Here is a 17,841-nt window from a genome sequence, read left to right on the forward strand (position 1 = left end):
ATGACATCTTTGCATTACACTCTTTCCATTTTGTTTTCTGTTTACTGAGCTAAAGGAGGCTGAGAATTTATAAAAATATAATATCAAGTAAAATGCTTTAGGAGCGTAACTGGCAGGGACTACTCGCATTTCTCATGGGTACTCAGAATGTTAAAATATTTTGGTGGCATGTTGACTTTTTTTTCTTCCCCGCTCCTCAAAGTCATTTTGACTTGTAAAAACTTTATTGACCGCACTCGGGTTAACAGAGATGAAGAACGGTGACGCTGTTGTCTTTGAAAATGGCGTCAGTGCATTTGAACTCCGCTGTCATTTGTAGCTGAAGTGTCGTTTCGTGTCGCTTCCCAATTCCAAATTTGGATGCGCGGCGACGTTCCCGCTCGAGCACTTCACAGTCGCTACATAAATATGTTGCAAAGTAAACTCTTACAACTCGAGTCGGCTGCGTACTAAGGCCGCAGCTGCCCCGATCTCGCGTAGGGATTGTCAAGTGCTACGGCGGCCATTGCAAGCTTGGCCTCGCTGAAGCGCCATTCCGGTGAGATGCTCAATAGCTCTTCAATTAGCTGTATTTCTGTACATTTCTACCCATCTGTGACTTCGGTTGAATAAATAAGGGCGATAGTTAATTGGGCCTCGATAATATGCTGCATTTTTGCATGGATTTGGCAAATGTCGATAGATTAGCTACATCGCTAGCTAGCATAGCTAGCTAGCATCACAATGTTCCGATCGCGAGTGTGTTTACATATAACAGCACTATAGTTTGAATTTAGTATTGGAGCATCAATAGTTACCTTGAATTAGTTTGATTTGGTTGGTCATACGTTACATTTTACGCTGTAACACAGTGACAGTTTGCAGTTCTTCAAGTGAAATGTATCGGGTTTTTTTTTTGACATTTTGCTATGTGTCCACCCCCTCACTATAAATTAACAACAATGTTAACTTGTTTTTATTCATGTATTCCAGTTTTCCTGGTGCACCCAAGTGGATGTGTGTCTTCACCAGCTTCAAAGTTATTACTGCTCGGAAATATTAGGAAATAATATCAGAATTGCATTTGTAAATTGGACATTTTGAAATTCTCAAAAGTTGTAGCTTCTTCCCAATACATACACACACGTCTAGTATGGCTTCTGTACCAGTGTACTGCTTATGTCGCTTGCCATATGATGTGACTCGCTTCATGATCGAGTGTGACATTTGTCAAGACTGGTTCCATGGAAGGTACGTAAAACTCAATAAAAGTACTACTGCCAGAATCATATTTATCGCCTTCAAATTTACTGTGATGTGATAATGTTGTGAATAATATAACAACATACTTTTCGTAGCCTTTGTGTTCATGTTGCACGATTTAAGTTGTGGTTGAAGGGGAAGACACCCCTCCCCGTTTGAAACATCACATTTTGACAAGACGACTCTTATACACTCGAAATTTTGTCCGTACAAGTTTATTGGTGGCTATAATTGAAATTACCCAATTTCAAATCCATTTGTTTGTTGTTGTTTTTAAAGCTGTGTGGGAGTTGAGGAGGAGAAAGCAACAGAAATAGACCTCTATCATTGCCCCAACTGTCAGCTCAGTCATGGACCGTCTGTCAGTGAGTAAAATATTCTTTTTCTGTCGGTGACACCAAATTCTGCGGATGTTTGCCATAATATTCGAGCCCCGGTTTGCATATTCACAGTGCGTAAACGCCGTGGAGGCAACAAGCAGACAGATGGAGCCACCGCCAGCGTAAGAGACCCCAGCCGTTTGGTGAAGACGGGCAGCCCCCAGTTTGTGAGGGAGCTACGCAGTCGCACTTTTCCGAGGTAGGAAAAAAAAAAAAAAATAAATAAAAATAAAACCGTCCCTGCATGCGTAGAGATTGAAGATCACGTTTAGTCACAACAGCTTTTTATTAGACATGAAAATATCAAGTTGATGTCATTGTCATTTACAAATGTTAAAAAGTCAACATGCAAGAAAACAATTACAACTTGTAAACATCACAGTGCAGGGTAGAAAAGCTTTCTTCTGAATATTTAGGGCTCCTCAACATCAGCAGTTTGTCAACGGGCATTTATTTTTCAAAAAGAGACAAGTCAAAACGAGGATGAGCCTGAGCCTGTTTGTATGTCATCCACAGTGCAGATGAAGTCCTGCTGAAGCCGTCGGGGGCCCAACTGACGGTGGAGTTTCTTGAGGAGCATTCCTTCAGCGTTCCCGTCATGGTGCTGAGACGAGACGGGCTCGGCATGACTCTGCCGCCGGCGTCCTTCTGTGTCAGCGATGTCGAACACTACATCGGTAAGATGCAGCTATCCTGCTGGAGTGTTGCTTTCAATCTGGCCCACAATCTGGTCAGACCTCAGCTCGTGACGTTTGAACCCAAAGGCGAACGCAGCCGTAATTCCGTGAATTGGGAATGCTCGCAGGTTCGGACAAGGAGATCGACGTGATCGACGTGTCTCGCCAGTGTGACCTGAAGATGCGACTCGGTGACTTTGCCGAGTACTACAACAGCCCCAACAGAGACCGAGTGCTGAATGTCATCAGCCTGGAGTTCTCCGAAACCAGGTCTGCAGAGTTGGGCCGGGCGATGTGCCATTAAAAATGAATGTTTGACTTTTCTCACACAGTCAGATTTCTTAGTTTAATCCAGCAGCAATTTTTTGGTACTTTGATATTGAAAAAAGACAAGTACATTAAAAAGAATGTTTCCTTTTAAATCTAGCCCTAAAACTAATTGACTGACTTGACTGTGCTTGTTCTTTTTTTTTTTTTTTTCCCCCCCAGGCTTTCAAACCTGGTGGAGACTCCGAAGATTGTGAGGAAGCTGTCATGGGTGGAGAACCTCTGGCCCGAGGAATCTGTGTTTGAGCGGCCCAATGTGCAGAAGTACTGCCTGATGGGAGTGAAGGATAGTTACACCGACTTTCACATTGACTTTGGAGGCACCTCCGTCTGGTATCACGTTTTACGGGTGAGGACAAAAATACGGACTGAGCGTTTTGTATTCATTGAATCTGTTTTCATTGCCCTGTGATTGTTGTGTTCATCCAGGGGGAGAAAATATTCTACCTAATATCTCCCACCCCAGCCAACCTGGCACTTTTTGAGCGCTGGAATTCCTCGTCCAATCAAAACGAGATGTTCTTTGGGGACCAGGTTGACATGTGTTACAAGTGCTCTGTCAAACAAGGAAACACGTTGTTCATTCCAACAGGTACGAGCAAATGACTGGAACTTCTCGACGACCTGTCTTTCTCTCGCTCGATTTGACCGTATTCAATCACGGAACAATTTCCGAGCCATTGATGATTGATTGATTGATTGATTGATTGATTGATTGATTGATTGATTGATTGATTGATTGATTGATTGATAAGGTGTGTTTGTTCCAGGATGGATTCATTCGGTGCTGACTCCAGTGGACTGTCTGGCATTTGGGGGAAATTTTTTGCATAGTCTCAATATCGACATGCAGCTTCGGTTAGTTTTCCCCCAACCTTTCACGTTAGGGCTGCTCAATAATAATAAAAATAAATAAATAAATATATAAATAAATAAATAAATATATAAATAAATGAATAAATATATATATATATATATATATATATATATATATATATATATATATATATATATATATATATATATACATACATACATACATACATACATACATACATACACACACACACACACAAATCATGATTACATGGGTAATAAAATCAGGGCTGCTCAATTATATTAAAAAAAAATACAAATCATGATTACTTTAATAATAATCACAATTATTCAAACGATCGTTTATTTATTGGCGTAAAACAAGAAAATCTTAAAACATCCCAAAAATATGATGACAAATTTCTTGAAAACACTTTTTAAAGAAAAAAAAAAAAAAAGCCAAGTATGGTTTCCTTCTTTAATAAAAGTGCATTGGATGTTTATTCATATCTTCGTGGCACAACTCAGGCATGTATTCCTCTCTTCATATTTCAGGGCATACGAATTAGAGAAGCGATTGAGCACAGCAGACTTATTTAAGTTTCCCAACTTTGAGACCGTGTGCTGGTATGTTGGGAAGCACCTTCTTGATACCTTCAGAGGTAACGTTGAACTCTTCACCTTTAGCGCATTCCAGCCCCCCCCCCCCCGAGCGGTTGCTTTTTCTAAGCATACCATGTGGATTTTTACAGGTTTGAGAGAAAATCGCAGGCACCCCGCCACTTACCTGGTTCACGGGGCAAAAGCGCTGAACAATGCCTTCCGCACTTGGACCAGGAAAGAGGTGACCTTACTCTTAGCCTGGATTCAGGACACCGGATGCCCTATTTCCATCTCATCTATTTGTATTTTCAAACAACCCTCAAAACGTGACCGAGTCGATGACTGTACCTTGTTACACTTAGGCGCTTGGCGATCATGAAGTGGAAATTCCAGAAACCATCAATACTCAGACACTGGTGAAGGACCTTGCTAAGGAGATACGTCTGGTTGAGGTAATGAAGCAAATAGTGGTTGAGCAGTCTAAAAGTGTATTTTGTACAAGACCGTGTAGTGGAGTTTTTTTTTTTTTCGAGCTGTGTTTATTTGCTCTTTTCATAGGACATTTTCCAACAAAACATTGGCCGCACCGGATCTCAATTTCCTGGTTCGCCGCTTTCAAAAGCTCCCTCGACCGCCTCCCAGAATTCAGGTCGCCCACCTGGAAAGAAGAAAGGCCTCAAGCCCAAGGACATAATTGTAGGCCTCGGGACCCCAGGACCCAAGAAGAAAACCCAAAAGGGTCTCCTTAAGACAGAAGCGGGAGAGTTAGACCTGCTTGAGATCCATACCAAGCACACGCTAAAAAGAATCCAACCTGGCAAGTCCAAAAGCAAGAAGGTACCCCGAATAAAGGTGTCATTGAAAAGCTTTCAAGTGGAAGCATGATGTTACTTCAAACATTCTGTCTCTTCTAGTTGGAGCTGCCTTTAGAGGGCTTTGAAGGAAAGTTGAACAAAAGCAAGCTGAAACTTGTGCTGACCAATGGGAAAATCCAAGGGTAAACTTTTGAGCTTTGCTGCGATGTCAATGATCTCGCCAACGGCTGAGCTTCCATTCGCTTATTTATACAACTCTAGCAAGAAAGCGGGCCGCAACGGTGCGGGAGGAGCTGCCAACTACCAGCACCTTGCCGCCGAGGGTTCCAGTTTCTCTGACCTGGATTCGGAGGATGAGCTCCAAATAGACGAGACCCCGCCCCCACGCCGCAAGCTTGCCGGATCAAGCAAGAAGAAGAAAATCAGCGGTGAGATGTGAAATAATGACAAAGTCAACAAGCGCTATCCGAGTATGCGTGCCGCTTCGTCACATGTCAAAATATGCCGTCAGGTCTTCCGAGGAAACTTCCCAGAGCCAAGCCTTGCTCCGACCCAAATCGTATCCGGGAGCCAGGAGAGGTCGACTTTGACATCGAGGTGAGCTCAGTATGGCTAAACCAGAAACCAAGTGCTGCCTTTTTCAATTTGGGAGCTCTTCTGTGGCCATTTTGAATATTCTCAAGGCGTGTTGACTGATGTACCGTTATGTATTTTTGACAAGTGTGCCAATTTTGTTTGACCCGCTCACATCGATTTATTTTACATCGCTAATGTGTTTGTGCACGTGACCTCAGGAGGATTACACCACAGATGAAGAAGCGCTGGCTGCTCATGGGGTGAAGGGTGGCGCAGGCGGCATCCTGGACTTACTGAAGGCCAGCAAGCAGGTGGCAGGCTTGGATTCCTCAGCACTCAGGTTGCAATACGTCTCTTTGTTATTGTTACTATCCAGGTATCACACTTCTGTTTTTTTTTTTTTTTTTTTTTTTAACTTTGCTTTGTTTTCCCCTCCCTCCAGCGAGGAAGCCCCAGCCTCTCCCAGTACCCGAGATGCCATCCAGGGCATGCTCTCCATGGCTAACCCACCTTCGTCGTCCTCCTCGTCGTCGTCGTCGTCCTCCTCCTCCTCCTCCCCCTTGTCTATTTCTGGAGGACTGACTGAAGGATTGGCAATAGTCAAGGGGAAAGGCAACCGGGCTGTATGGGTGACCGGCGGGGTCAAAAAGACCTCCGAGAAAAAAGCTGTTATCCAGCGGCCCGGAAAGCGGCCCATTAAGCGTCCGGCCCGCCATCTTAGCGAAGACGACAGCCCAGATGAGCAGGAGACACTGGGAACCTGTTTCAAAGATTCAGAATACGGTGAGAAATCCACAACGGTCTTCACCCGTTATATTCTGGCCCCGTTGCATCACTCGAGCAATACAACTAAAAAAAAAATAAAATAAAAAAAAAACTTTATTCGGTACATTTGCTTCCACTAAATTTCTGGCCTCGTTGATCATTCTTCAAAGTGTATCCGTCATTGGAGTCTGATGAAGAGGACCATGCTAACAAGGCTAAGATGAAGCGCAAGAAAAACTGGGATGACACACCTTGGAGCCCCAAAGGTCAGCACGGTGTTGACCTCAAGTCTTTATTTTAAACTTGGATCCTCTAACGTCTATCTTATCATCTCTATACCAAACAGCCCGGGTGATGCCGACACTTCCAAAACAGGACCGACCGGCCAGAGATGGAGCTCGAGTGGCGTCTGTGGAAACGGGCCTGGCAGCAGCCGCAGCCAAGCTAGCGCAGCAGGTGAGGATGGCCAGATCGAACGGCGATGGATGCAGCGTATTGTCATGCACGAGGACATCTTTGATCTTTTCCGTCTACGCTTCAGGAGCAGCAGAAGCCTGCTAAAAGAAAGTACACCAAAAAAGTGCGTCCTCCCGTCCCTGTCGCGAGCCCGCCTCCGGTTCACGCCGAGCAAGCGCCGCCCTCGCCGCTGCACATTTCGGAGTCGTCGCCGGACTTCAGCCCGCACAGGAGGATGGAATATTATTCCGCCAGTCTGCTGGATCACGAATACACAGCAGGGCCGGGACCTTTCGGTCCTGGTGGCCCGAGAGGGGGCGGGGCTATGGCCCCCGGTGTTTTCCTCACTTCACGCCGGCCTTCCTTGTCTCCGCAAAACAGCAGCTCGCTCCCCGGCACCTCGCCTTCGGGGCAAGCCGGTCAAGGCACGGCGGCACTGGGTCAAGGTAAGAAACGGCACAATTACGTATCTTTGTCCAGTTTCTCATCTCCGGCGCACGCGTGTCTTTGACATTCAGGGAAACGTCCAAAGAAAGGACTTGCAACAGCAAAACAGAGACTTGGGAAAATTTTGAAGATTCATCGCAACGGCAAGCTGCTTTTGTGATGGAATCTGGAACTGCCGGTGAATTCCTGAGTAGGAATTCTTGCTGTCTGAAAATATTATTGAAGGAGGTAACATAGTAATCTATATTTTATACTCGAAAGCTTGTTTACTAAAGTTTCCAGGTGTTTGTCTGACCATCTCTTGGCTAACATTTGCTAAGCTAATTAGCAGCTTCTGGGTGTCACAAGCACACCTCTCGCTGTTTGGAACGACGCGTAAAGTGGACAATAACGACGAGGTTTTCCAATCACATTTTGAAAGGGAAAGAAAATGATGCGTCTTAGTTCAAATGTAATTCCAATGTAAGGCTTTTTTTTTTTTTTTTTTTCAAAAACCCAATATTTACCTCAAATGACCTCAATTTTTTTTTAATTGGACTTTTGAATACATCACTATAAAGTTTTGCTAAAAACCTTCAGTGTAGAAATCACTGTTGCTTCTTAGACATTTCCTTTATAGATTGTTCTACAAATCAGGAGAGTTAAGCAACAATTGATCATGAACACTTATATTTATTGCAATTTAATTTATTTTCAAAGGCAAATGTTTTGTCAACTTGAGCCTATTGTGTTCTTTCCACCTGCCTTTGTCTCTGTCATCCTTCTCGGTCCCTGCTGTCTTTTTTTTTCAACCGCAGTACAAAAATGCTAACCATTATGTTGGAAATCTTTTCATATTTTTACATTTTGTTTGAATTGTACATATGTATGATCTGTTATGTGTATATAGTCAGATTGAAAGAGCAAAGACAAAAATGATTTGCAGTGGATATAAAAACGTGATATAAAGATCAAAACTCCTAACTTTAATTCTTTCTGGGTGAACAATTACCAGAAAAAAAATCCTGCTTAGTCAATCCAACCCCAACATTTGGTAAACAGGTGATATGCGTCCTCTTCAGATTTTGTGTTTTGCTCCAGTGAAACCATTTAATAATTGAAGAACCGCCACGTATCATCGTGGCTATTTCGTTTGGTCTTTGTTTTTATATCCACTGTAATTCCTGCTAGGCTTTAGTATCCATTCCGCAGAATGTATGAGAAACAGAATGTCTGCAGAAATGTGGATGTTCCAAGTGAAAACGTGAATGATCAACTTGTGTAAATATATGTTGTCATTTTTGTTTTTATAGTGCAGAAACATTGAAACCCTTCTTACGGTTGTACATGACACTGCTGTATTTTTTAAATAGTTGTTTTTATATTTGTATACAGTAATTGTTATCTTTAGTTGTCTTGGCTGTGTAACATTTGAAGAGTAGGGAGGAAATCAATTCCTTTTTGTTTCCTCCTGGTTTAGTTAATTATTAATCATCAGATATTCACTTTTGTGTTTTGTGTACTGTTTTAAACATGCTTTATTTACCACATGGAAAATAATTATAACTAGATTTTTTTCAAATATCAAGTGATTGTTTTTTTGTTTGTCTATTGGAGACAATTGATAGAAAGCTGCGCAGATCTCAAATGCTTTGCTGCGGATGGCCTTGAGGGTCCACAAACATAAATTGCTGCAACTACACTTATTCTGTATTTACATTCACATCGAAGGAAAGTGTTGCATGAATGTAAAAAGGTTTTCAGAATGTTGAAAGTGAAACCTAATCTCAAAAACCCCACACAGCCAGGATTTGAATTCAGAAACGCTGAACTGTGTTGTGTAAACCATGCAGACACCATCGCTTTTATTTGAATTGATAGAATGTCTTTTTAAGTAAAATGTACGCTAAACTCGTTACTGGAACAAATGACTAGCGTTTTTTTCAAAGTACGTCCATTTTTTTTTAACATGGGAGTGCCCCCAGCCCCGCCCCGGTAGACGCAGCGCGCTGCTATTCTCGCGAGATCTCGTCTTGCCCTCTCACTTGTTAGTTCAAGATGGAGACGTGCAACACGCATTCGAGGTAAGCACAAATACTTGTTTAGGCCAGTGTCTTCGTGGCTTTTTAAGGCAGCTGGTTTTTCCTCGTTGAAATAGTTGTGTTAAAAAACTGCCTGCTTTTGTGTTCCGGAGGTTATAAGTGTTTTCGAAGGGCTGGTACATTGGCTGTATCGCCCTAAAGCGCCATTTTTAATGTAGCCATGATCCACTGATCGAGCATTGTGGCGAGCTCTGGTTGCTATTTTAGCAAGCTACAAGCGACAGGCTAGCACCCGTTGATGTTCTTCCCTTCTCCCGCGTCTGTTACGGCTACAGGTTTGCTTCTTTTGGTCTGTTATCGTTCGCTCCCCTCATACGGCCAAATGACTAATTAGTAACCGGGAGAAATATTCCGACGTGTATCCGGGTGCTAATTTGACTTTGTAATCTGCGAACGTTAGCTGTTAACCCCAAACCCAAACTGGTGCCGAGGTGACAGGCATTAGCTTGAACGAACAGTGAATCGCTGCAGGATACCATTTAAAGATTGCTACGCTTGTGGAATATTTCAAATGCTAACTGCGTCGTGTTCGGATACATTCTTACAGTCAAACCACGATATTGTGTTTTTACTCTTTGATGACCTGAAGATATAATATTGCATCCGTTTTACGTATGTTAGTACAATCAAAGTGGGCTTTAATGAAAGCTCTGATACGGCGTGTCTTTATATATATTAATATTGCAATAAGAACGTAGGGGGGAAAAAAATAACAGCTCGCCCCCCCTGTGGGGTGAACTTGATTCCACTGCAAATCCCTGAGTGCGCCAGTATGATTTGACCTGGTCACCGTTTGCCTGTTTGTTCTGATAGTCAAGGTGCCAGTGATGACACTGACACGAAGGGTTCAAATGTTGTTTTAACGCCAAATTCACGTTGAGTGTAGAATAGATAGATGCGTTGCGGATGCATTGCGTCCTCTGTAAGGACGCCGCAAGAAAAAAAGAAAGCATTGGAGTCTGCACCAGCTGCGCTGCGTATTCTAAGGTTGAGCTCTTGTCAGGTTTCCATAAGATTTCCTATATTTCCAAATACATTTCAAAATAAAAGCGCTCTGTGAACTCTTTTGTTTTTTTATGTTATACTTTTTAAAAAGAATATTACATCTCTGCAATGTACAGACCAGCCCTTGCAGCTGACTACATAGCGTGACACAAGTCGGGAATTTGAAGGACAAAAAAAAAAAATGCTTGAAATAAATTAAACATGACAAAATGTACTTACCCGTTACCTACCCAGTCTTTATTTAGACAAGGCTCATTTTAAATGAGAAAATACTGACCGTATACTGCCAAACACAAATGTCACTAAAAGTACATACATTTCGCAGTTTAGGAAAAGAAGCGCAAGTAATAAAAAAAATCACAAAATGCCCTTGATTTCAGTTACACAACTGCACATCAATGGAAAAGTACACATTTGCTAATTTAATGGAGCCTACCTATGCGAGTTCAACCTAATTTTAGTCTTACTGAGTGGATAACGTTTGACATTTTGTTACTTCTTTTTCAAGTAATTCCTTTTGGAAGAAGTTTGAACAAAAAAAGCTATACTAAGATAGCTATAAGAAAGCTAGCTTAAATTATATTGGCAGCTTCTTGAAGAAAAACTAAGCTGTTTTGGCTGTTCAACATAAAATTAAGAGCACAACAATACTGCAATTAATTACAAATGTGCACTTAAATACCAGCAGCTCTCTTTCTCCAGACAAAAATGCTGGGCACAGAATCCTTTTGACTAAACAAAAATTCATTCTAAAAGCGCTTTCAACAAGCTATTGCTACAAAAACCTCAGACAGACGATTCAAATGTGCTCAGATCGTGAGCAAATCCACCAAAACATGAGCAATGGGTAGATGGAATTTTGTACCATGTACAGCACTCCTGAAAATGCCTCATTTCCCGCGACAGACGCAAATCCTTAGCAAACGGTTCGAATTTTGCTCTGCCTTTTCCGATGAGGCTGGCAGGTTTTGAATTGTTTCCTCGATTGTTCTCTGGCGGGTCGCGCCACCAGTCTCATCGGCACCGACGGCCAGCGAGCCGTCTGCTAGCATGACGCAGCTTACATACAACGTAGCTCGTGTCCAGTTTACTTGCCCTGTCAAACATTCCAGAAGCCACATCTGCTTTTAAATTGGAAGGAATTTTTAAGATATCTTTTTTTGTTTTTGTTTTAAAGACCACATTTTTGTTTGTTTTGGGGAAATAGATTTCCTGTTTCTTGTTACAAAAAGTAAAAACTAAATCTCTTTGATCGTGTGTTAGGGAACTTGGCAACATGCAGATAACAATTCAGGCTTCTTGTTTTTTTGTCTATTGCGATCAACAGAAGTAAAAGACTGCTAATTATCCTTTCCTGTCATTTTCCCCCTGAAAAAAATCTTTGTAGACACTGAGACAAGCTGCGAAGCATGCCAGTGAACCGAGTGCCGGAGCTATTGAACCAAAGCAGTTCTGGTATGTACCGCTTCATCCTGTGCTTCTAACTTTTCAGATGTTGAAACAAATGTGCGCGGCAAGATGTCAGTTCAAAATATCAATTTTTCAGCTAACTTAACGTCGTGGTCGGCATTTAGTCCACCGCAGAATAGCAGGGTGTCCATTGTGTCTCAAACTAAAAAAAGAATTCAGCGTGCCGCTCCTTTGTTTAAGCAGACAACATAATTGCCGATTAATCGGGACAATGCGTCCACTTGCACCACGTCCGGAATGTGCGTCTGGTCTCACCGGTGATCGGCATACGGGTTTTCTGCTTGCCCCGTTCGCAGCAAAAATGAACGGACGGAAAAAAATAAAATCGCTCGAGCCGTCTTGTTACTCGGCACACAAAGGTTTGTGGCAGCGTGATCAAATGAATGCAATTGGAGCAAAAGTCGCGAAACATCAAATGGAACGCGATTTTTTTTCCGACACGCGCTCACTTTCGTCTGAACAGAAATATTCTCAAATGCAGAACGGCGCTCGCAATTTATGAAATGACAACCTAGTCGACGCTGTTCACATCAATGATTTTCTTGTGCTGTCAAAGTCTCCACGACAACGTCGCTGCTGGCGTACGTGTTCCATTCAAACGATGACGACCTGCCGTTTACCTTAGCACAATGGAGTTGATCCTTGCTCATGTCTTCCACAAAAAATGTGTGTGCCAAGTAACATCAGCCTCCCCCTTTCTAATTTTGTTTTACGCTGCAGACAGACACGAGGCTCTGAAATGAAACTGGAGGAGGCTCATTTGGCTATTACAGCAGATTTTTGGGGAAAAATTTCATCATTATATATTTTTTCATGATTTTTTTACTGGCTTTTCATGATCCCGACAAATACACACTTAGTACAATTTCTCGTGAAACATTTTTACACCCTTTTGATCATTTTCTTCGCATACACTAGTGTATAAAAGTCTTAAGACACCAAAATATTTGTTGATGATGTCAGCATTCAGGCAGTTATCAACTTTGACTATTTAACATTCGACATCCAGGCAGATCGACCTTTGATGGTCACGAAATAAGTGATTTCACCAGTATTATATTTTTGGTATGTCAGCTTTGTTTAGATATTTGTAGCGGTATTTGGGAATTATGGTACTGTGTCATTTTTGCCTGTTAAGATTCACAACATGACACAAGCAATGCTACTTGGTGCAACCCTACAAAATGCAATGTCACAACTCTCACAGTGTATTTTAGTTGGGAAACTAGTTTTTGTGTCCACATGACTGAAATATACTGCCCTGCGGTGGCCAGGTGTCACAATTTTTTATTATTTACATTGTGTTTGTTGTTACTATGGTATATGTTGGGGTTTTTTTTTTGGTGTGGAGGCTGTCACGGATTAGTAGCATTTCCATTTATTTCAATGGGAAATTCCAACAAGTCACGCTCTGCATTTAGTACTTCAATTCGAGCCAATTCCTTTTGAGGAGTCCGAATGGCGTGTTGTCTAATCAGAGCCTTGTCATTGCTCACTTTTTTGCACACTCGCCGAACGCCAATGCCTATGTGCTATGTTCACGCGCGAGAACGTCACGCATGGTTTGAGAAGCAGGGGGAAAAAAAGCACGATCACGGTTCTTTACCGAGCTCGTTGGTGTCGCCCGTGTTTTTTTTGTTTTTTTTCTGCCGAAATTTAAGTGAGAAGCGCAAGTGTGTGTGTGTGTGCGTATCTGTGAGTGAGCGTGACGACAATGATTCAGCGAGTTGCTCTATGCGTTGGTGCTCGCTAGCGGTTAGCTTGCTAGCTAGCGCGTGCTACGGCTGTCTGGCGATGAGTCAGGAGGGTAAGAAACGGAACCAAGTCGTCGCAAAAACGCATGTTTAGCCCGTCGCACCTTTTTTCACCCCCGACTTCCCCGCATGCCGTCGTCTCGGCCACACGAGCGCCCATGTCTCAGCGAGTCGAGAAGGCATCTGAGAAGGAACTGCGGGCTTTTTCCCCCCCCTTCGGCCTACGCAGCCCCGACCTAAATTTGGGAAGCGTCGGGTCAAGATACTGTGCTTGGCTCTCCTAGTTGTGGATTGACAGCTGCGACTCGGATGCTCCAAAGACACGTTTAGGCCGAAGGTTGTTCCCTGGCTTAACCCACGCTCGTTTTTCGTGTGATTTGGCCAAATTGTACGATGTCTCGGGCTATTTGACCGCTTTGAAGTGCGTCTCTTCCTTGACACACTTGAAAGCGACACGGGCTAACAACAACTCCGCACGCAGCCAATGTTGCCGTCCCGCGCCGTGCGCTTGTATTTATTGCTCGCGCTTGGAGTGTGGCGAACTCAACCTCAGTCAAGTATGTTTTGTCGCGCCAGATGTTTGCGTAACACTATTCCCGGCGTCTACGTTCGCGAATTGTCAACATTTAACACCAAGCGGGTGTTAGCATGCTACTGACTTAGCTAGGTAGCCACCTAGCCCCAACTTTAAGCTGTCGGCGTTGAGTGTTTGGAATTGCGGTGGTCAAGCCACTTAAGGGCATACAAACATTCAATTGTACATGACAATAAACGCTATCGGAGCTCCGAGGCCAGTCTAAGGCGACGTCTGGCTTGTGGTTTACCCGTCGCCGTTTAGTATTTTCCTAGCTAGTCACCGGCCAATGCGCTTTTCGTAAGTTTGCTTTGTGATGACTCCCAACAGTCACCCAACAAACCTCTCAATTTAACAATTTTTTTCTGCGTTGCTAGATCTCACATTTGTCTTCTCATCACTGTCCATGGCGTTTGAATGATTTATAAACATCTTGGGTTGGTTTAGAAATTCGTTTTTTCAAACAAGTCTGTTGTAGATGCTTTATTTGAGCAGCACACAACAGTACAGCAATTGTGTACACCTCATATTTGCAGCTAAATGTTCTTGGTTTGCTTTTTGTCGCCTTCTTTTAGGTGAAGTGACTCAAACATGCCGTTAAGCGGCCGTTTCCAAATCATTTGTACGTATACCTCAAATCACATTCACTGTCGTTTGATTGTGTAAATCTAAGTGTGTCAAAACCAGTAGTTGTGTATCTGGAAAAACACGGTTACATTTTTCAACAGGAGCTTCTAATAGATCACCAATCATGAAGGTGGACAGAAGCAAGTTAAAGAAAACCCCCACAGAAGCTGTGAGTATGCGTGATCATTTTCTCCATGACAATTTGCAGTAATCCTGGTGCTGACTCCAATTGGGATGTCCGCACTAAGTGTCAGGACCTAATTTTAGACGTGTAACTTGGGATGCAAATGTTGAAACAAAAGTGATTGGTGCATTCCATCGCTCCATCTTGAACACCGTGTTCCTTTGAACCTGCAGCCCGCTGACTGCCGGATACTTATCGAGAAGTTGAAAGCATGCAGTGATGACCAACTGCTTGTTGAACTACAGCACATCAAGACCTGGAATATTGGCAAGGTAATTTCTTTGGAACGGGAAAAACCCCAAATTGAAGAGTTTCATTCCAGGAATGTCATAGTGTGTGTCCATTTTGATAGTAATTCATTTTGGTTGTTTGCATGTTTTTGACAACCTTACTGGAATCAAAAGGATTGTGAGTCATTCTTGTCTTTGGCCCTTAGTGCGAGTTGTACCACTGGGTGGATCTGCTGGACCGCTTCGATGGCATTCTGTGCGATGCGGGCCAGACAGTGGAGAATATGTCATGGCTGCTGGTGTGTGACCGGCCCGACAACAGCCAGCTCAAAGCGCTGCTTTTGGCAGTGCTCAACTTTACAGCTTTGCTCATTGAGTACAGCTTCTCTAGGCACCTTTACAGCTCTATAGAGGTAGGTTCTGCTTGGAACGGCAACTTCATCTTAAAATGCCATTTGTTAATATCAACCATTTACATTTCTTAATTTTGGTGTTTCTGGGGCTACAACTAACGATTATTTTAGTAGTCGGCGATTATTTTTTTACAATGAGTTGACAAGTCAAGCGATTATTTCAATTGTCTTAATACTTACATAACTTCGCTTTGCATTTATTATACATAGTGTATAACCACAATAGAAAAAGAAATGCAACTTAGCGTGCAAGATCTCTTGTAAACAAACATACTGTGCATATCTAACTCCTAATGAAGTATTTTGATCTCGTATAGCATATTTGATCATCTGTTCCTCCTTTGCAGCACTTAACGACCCTGCTGGCGTCATGTGACATGCAAGTGGTCCTGTCTGTGCTGAACCTGCTCTACGTCTTCAGCAAGCGCTCCAACTATATCACAAGACTAGGATCTGACAAAAGAACACCTCTCTTGGCACGCCTGCAACATCTGGCTGAGGTTGAGCAAACGTTATTGTTTCTTTTTTTGATACAATCATCTCAGATGTCTCTTGAATGGAAAAAGCTAGATTGTTTTGTCTCTTTTGGCTATTGCACAGAGCTGGGGAGGAAAGGAAAATGGCTTTGGCCTAGCTGAATGCTGCAGGGATCTTCTCATGACGGTAGGAGTCTCTTTATTGACCCATTTCATAATGCCGTGTTAGGATTTTGCCTCAATAAATCAAATATATTTTGTTTGTCCCACCCCAACTGCCTGCTAATTGTGCCTGACCAGAAGTACCCTCCCAGTGCCACCACTCTGCACTTTGAGTTTTATGCTGAACCAGCTCCTGAGGTCAAAGTGGAGAGGAAGGTAAAGCTCAATCGATTCATTGCAATATAATTCAAGAAAAGTCTGAGGCGGCTTTAAATGTGAAATGCATTTCTCCTGCAGACAAGCAGCAACACTCTACACTATATTCACATTGAGCAACTTGACAAGGTATGCACTGATTCAATTACAGGATCAACACAGGAGTTATTTTTATTTTATTTTTTTCACGGTGTACTTTTTGGTCCTCCCTTTCAGATTTCAGACAGTCCGTCTGAGATCATGCAGTCGCTCACAGTCTTGTACAACATCCCGAAAGACAAGCAGACATTGCTCTTCACGCACATTCGTCTGGCTCATGGCTTTTCGAATCACAAAAAGAGGCTGCAGGCCGTGCAGGCCAGACTGCATGCCATCTCCATACTGGGTGGGTTGAAACGAATGATTCAGATTATGGGCAACCGTGTACACGGGCCGGGCTTCCATTCCTAAAACTCCTTTTTTTTGTTTTTACAGTTTATTCAAATGCGCTCGGCGAGTCCACCAATAGCATCCTGTATAACGGCTTGATAGAGGAGCTAGTGGATGTCTTACAGATTACAGACAAGCAGCTTGTGGTAAGTGACGAATGTCTTTGTGACTCGGTACGGTGCAGTTGTTCACTACATGTGTTGCTACACTCTTTGTGGTCGAGTATCTGTTGCTTAAAGTGTTTTACACTGCCGCAGAGATGCTGTCTGGTTGCACTTCAATGGCTTTCAGTATTGTGTAAGCTTAAAGATGGCAAACGAAGGAGAAGTTTGGTCTTATTTTGTTTCTTTAAAACACAAGATGTAATTTTTTTGGAGAGTCAATTCAAAAATTCAGACACATTCAAAACATTGGAACCTCTGGGGTTTTTTTGTTTTGTTGTTCAGCTTGTGCAAAACTACACCTTGTTGTAAAGTGAGTTGAATTGAGTTCACTAGTACCGAGAGTGAAATAGCAAGACAATCGCAGAATTTTGTTTGCAAATCAAAGCAATAAAAATGTCGTGCTGAAATACCCCGTGTTGAAATACCCCGTAAATCAGCTTGGGCGAAATTGTCCTCGCGACCCCTCTGCCAAGACATGCAGTAATTAAATTGAGGCCAAGTTTGAAAGCCACTCTCTTCCTTTCTTGACACTTCAGGATATCAAGGCTGCATCTCTGCGCACTTTAACCTCCATTGTCCATTTGGAGAGAACGCCCAAGCTTTCCAACATCATTGACTGCACCGGCACCGCCTCCTACCATGGCTTCTTGCCCGTGTTGGTGCGCAACTGTATACAGGCGATGATTGGTGAGTGTCCTTTTGGCGTCCGCTTTGCTTGACACTTAATACTAAGGAGTTTTTCTTCTGAACCGCTCCTTTCCAGATCCTCTGATGGAACCATACCCGCATCAGTTTGCCACTGCACTCTTTTCTTTCCTCTATCATTTGGCCAGCTATGATGCTGGGGGTGAAGCCCTTGTCTCTTGTGGAATGATGGAAGCCCTCTTAAAGGTATACCGTACTTGCCTGTCTCATCAAAATAGGTCGCTTTTTTATTTTTTTTATTTATTTG

At 42.9% G+C, this 17,841-nt stretch overlaps 2 protein-coding genes across 12 annotated transcripts in view; both read left to right on the plus strand.

The window, feature by feature from the left end:
• The first annotated feature begins 251 nt into the window (after positions 1-251).
• Positions 252-7,609, plus strand: phf8 (PHD finger protein 8). Of its 2 annotated transcripts, XM_085927053.1 has the most exons (22): positions 252-538; positions 973-1,230; positions 1,522-1,607; positions 1,695-1,821; positions 2,139-2,299; positions 2,428-2,569; positions 2,789-2,975; positions 3,056-3,218; positions 3,397-3,484; positions 3,998-4,104; positions 4,195-4,286; positions 4,408-4,497; positions 4,604-4,882; positions 4,960-5,042; positions 5,122-5,288; positions 5,372-5,457; positions 5,655-5,776; positions 5,879-6,219; positions 6,372-6,467; positions 6,548-6,657; positions 6,743-7,103; positions 7,176-7,609. In XM_085927053.1, exons 2-22 carry the CDS (start codon positions 1,133-1,135, stop codon positions 7,262-7,264), a joined length of 3,075 nt encoding a protein of 1,024 aa, XP_085783179.1. In that variant the 5' UTR covers positions 252-538; positions 973-1,132; the 3' UTR covers positions 7,265-7,609. The 2 variants fall into 2 exon arrangements, with proteins under 2 accessions (XP_085783179.1, XP_085783185.1); XM_085927059.1 differs by lacking the exon at positions 6,372-6,467.
• A 1,496-nt stretch (positions 7,610-9,105) lies between these two features.
• huwe1 (HECT, UBA and WWE domain containing E3 ubiquitin protein ligase 1) overlaps positions 9,106-17,841 on the plus strand; it is a 30,985-nt gene continuing 22,249 nt past the window's right edge. For 6 of the 10 annotated variants that reach the window (XM_085926964.1, XM_085927044.1, XM_085927028.1 and 3 more), the window contains exons 1-14: positions 9,106-9,167; positions 11,578-11,645; positions 14,564-14,610; positions 14,717-14,784; positions 14,973-15,071; positions 15,236-15,442; positions 15,790-15,942; positions 16,043-16,105; positions 16,219-16,296; positions 16,378-16,425; positions 16,513-16,681; positions 16,771-16,871; positions 17,426-17,576; positions 17,653-17,780. In XM_085926964.1, coding sequence (XP_085783090.1) covers positions 14,740-14,784; positions 14,973-15,071; positions 15,236-15,442; positions 15,790-15,942; positions 16,043-16,105; positions 16,219-16,296; positions 16,378-16,425; positions 16,513-16,681; positions 16,771-16,871; positions 17,426-17,576; positions 17,653-17,780 — 1,242 coding nt within the window. In that variant the 5' untranslated portion in view covers positions 9,106-9,167; positions 11,578-11,645; positions 14,564-14,610; positions 14,717-14,739. The other 4 variants (XM_085927010.1, XM_085926972.1, XM_085926980.1 and 1 more) reach the window with 4 other exon arrangements.

This window comes from Syngnathus leptorhynchus, chromosome 1 (assembly GCF_054491065.1).
Source record: "Syngnathus leptorhynchus isolate UIUO chromosome 1, UIUO_Slep, whole genome shotgun sequence".
Classification (NCBI taxonomy): Eukaryota; Metazoa; Chordata; class Actinopteri; order Syngnathiformes; family Syngnathidae; genus Syngnathus; species Syngnathus leptorhynchus.

Coding starts and splice junctions, on each gene's coding strand:
- phf8 (XM_085927053.1), top strand. CDS start 1,133: ATGGCTTCTGTACCAGTGTACTGCTTATGTCGCTTGCCATATGATGTG. Junction 3,485..3,997: donor AATATCGACATGCAGCTTCG/GTTAGTTTTCCC, acceptor TTCATATTTCAG/GGCATACGAATTAGAGAAGC. Junction 5,289..5,371: donor CAAGAAGAAGAAAATCAGCG/GTGAGATGTGAA, acceptor ATATGCCGTCAG/GTCTTCCGAGGAAACTTCCC.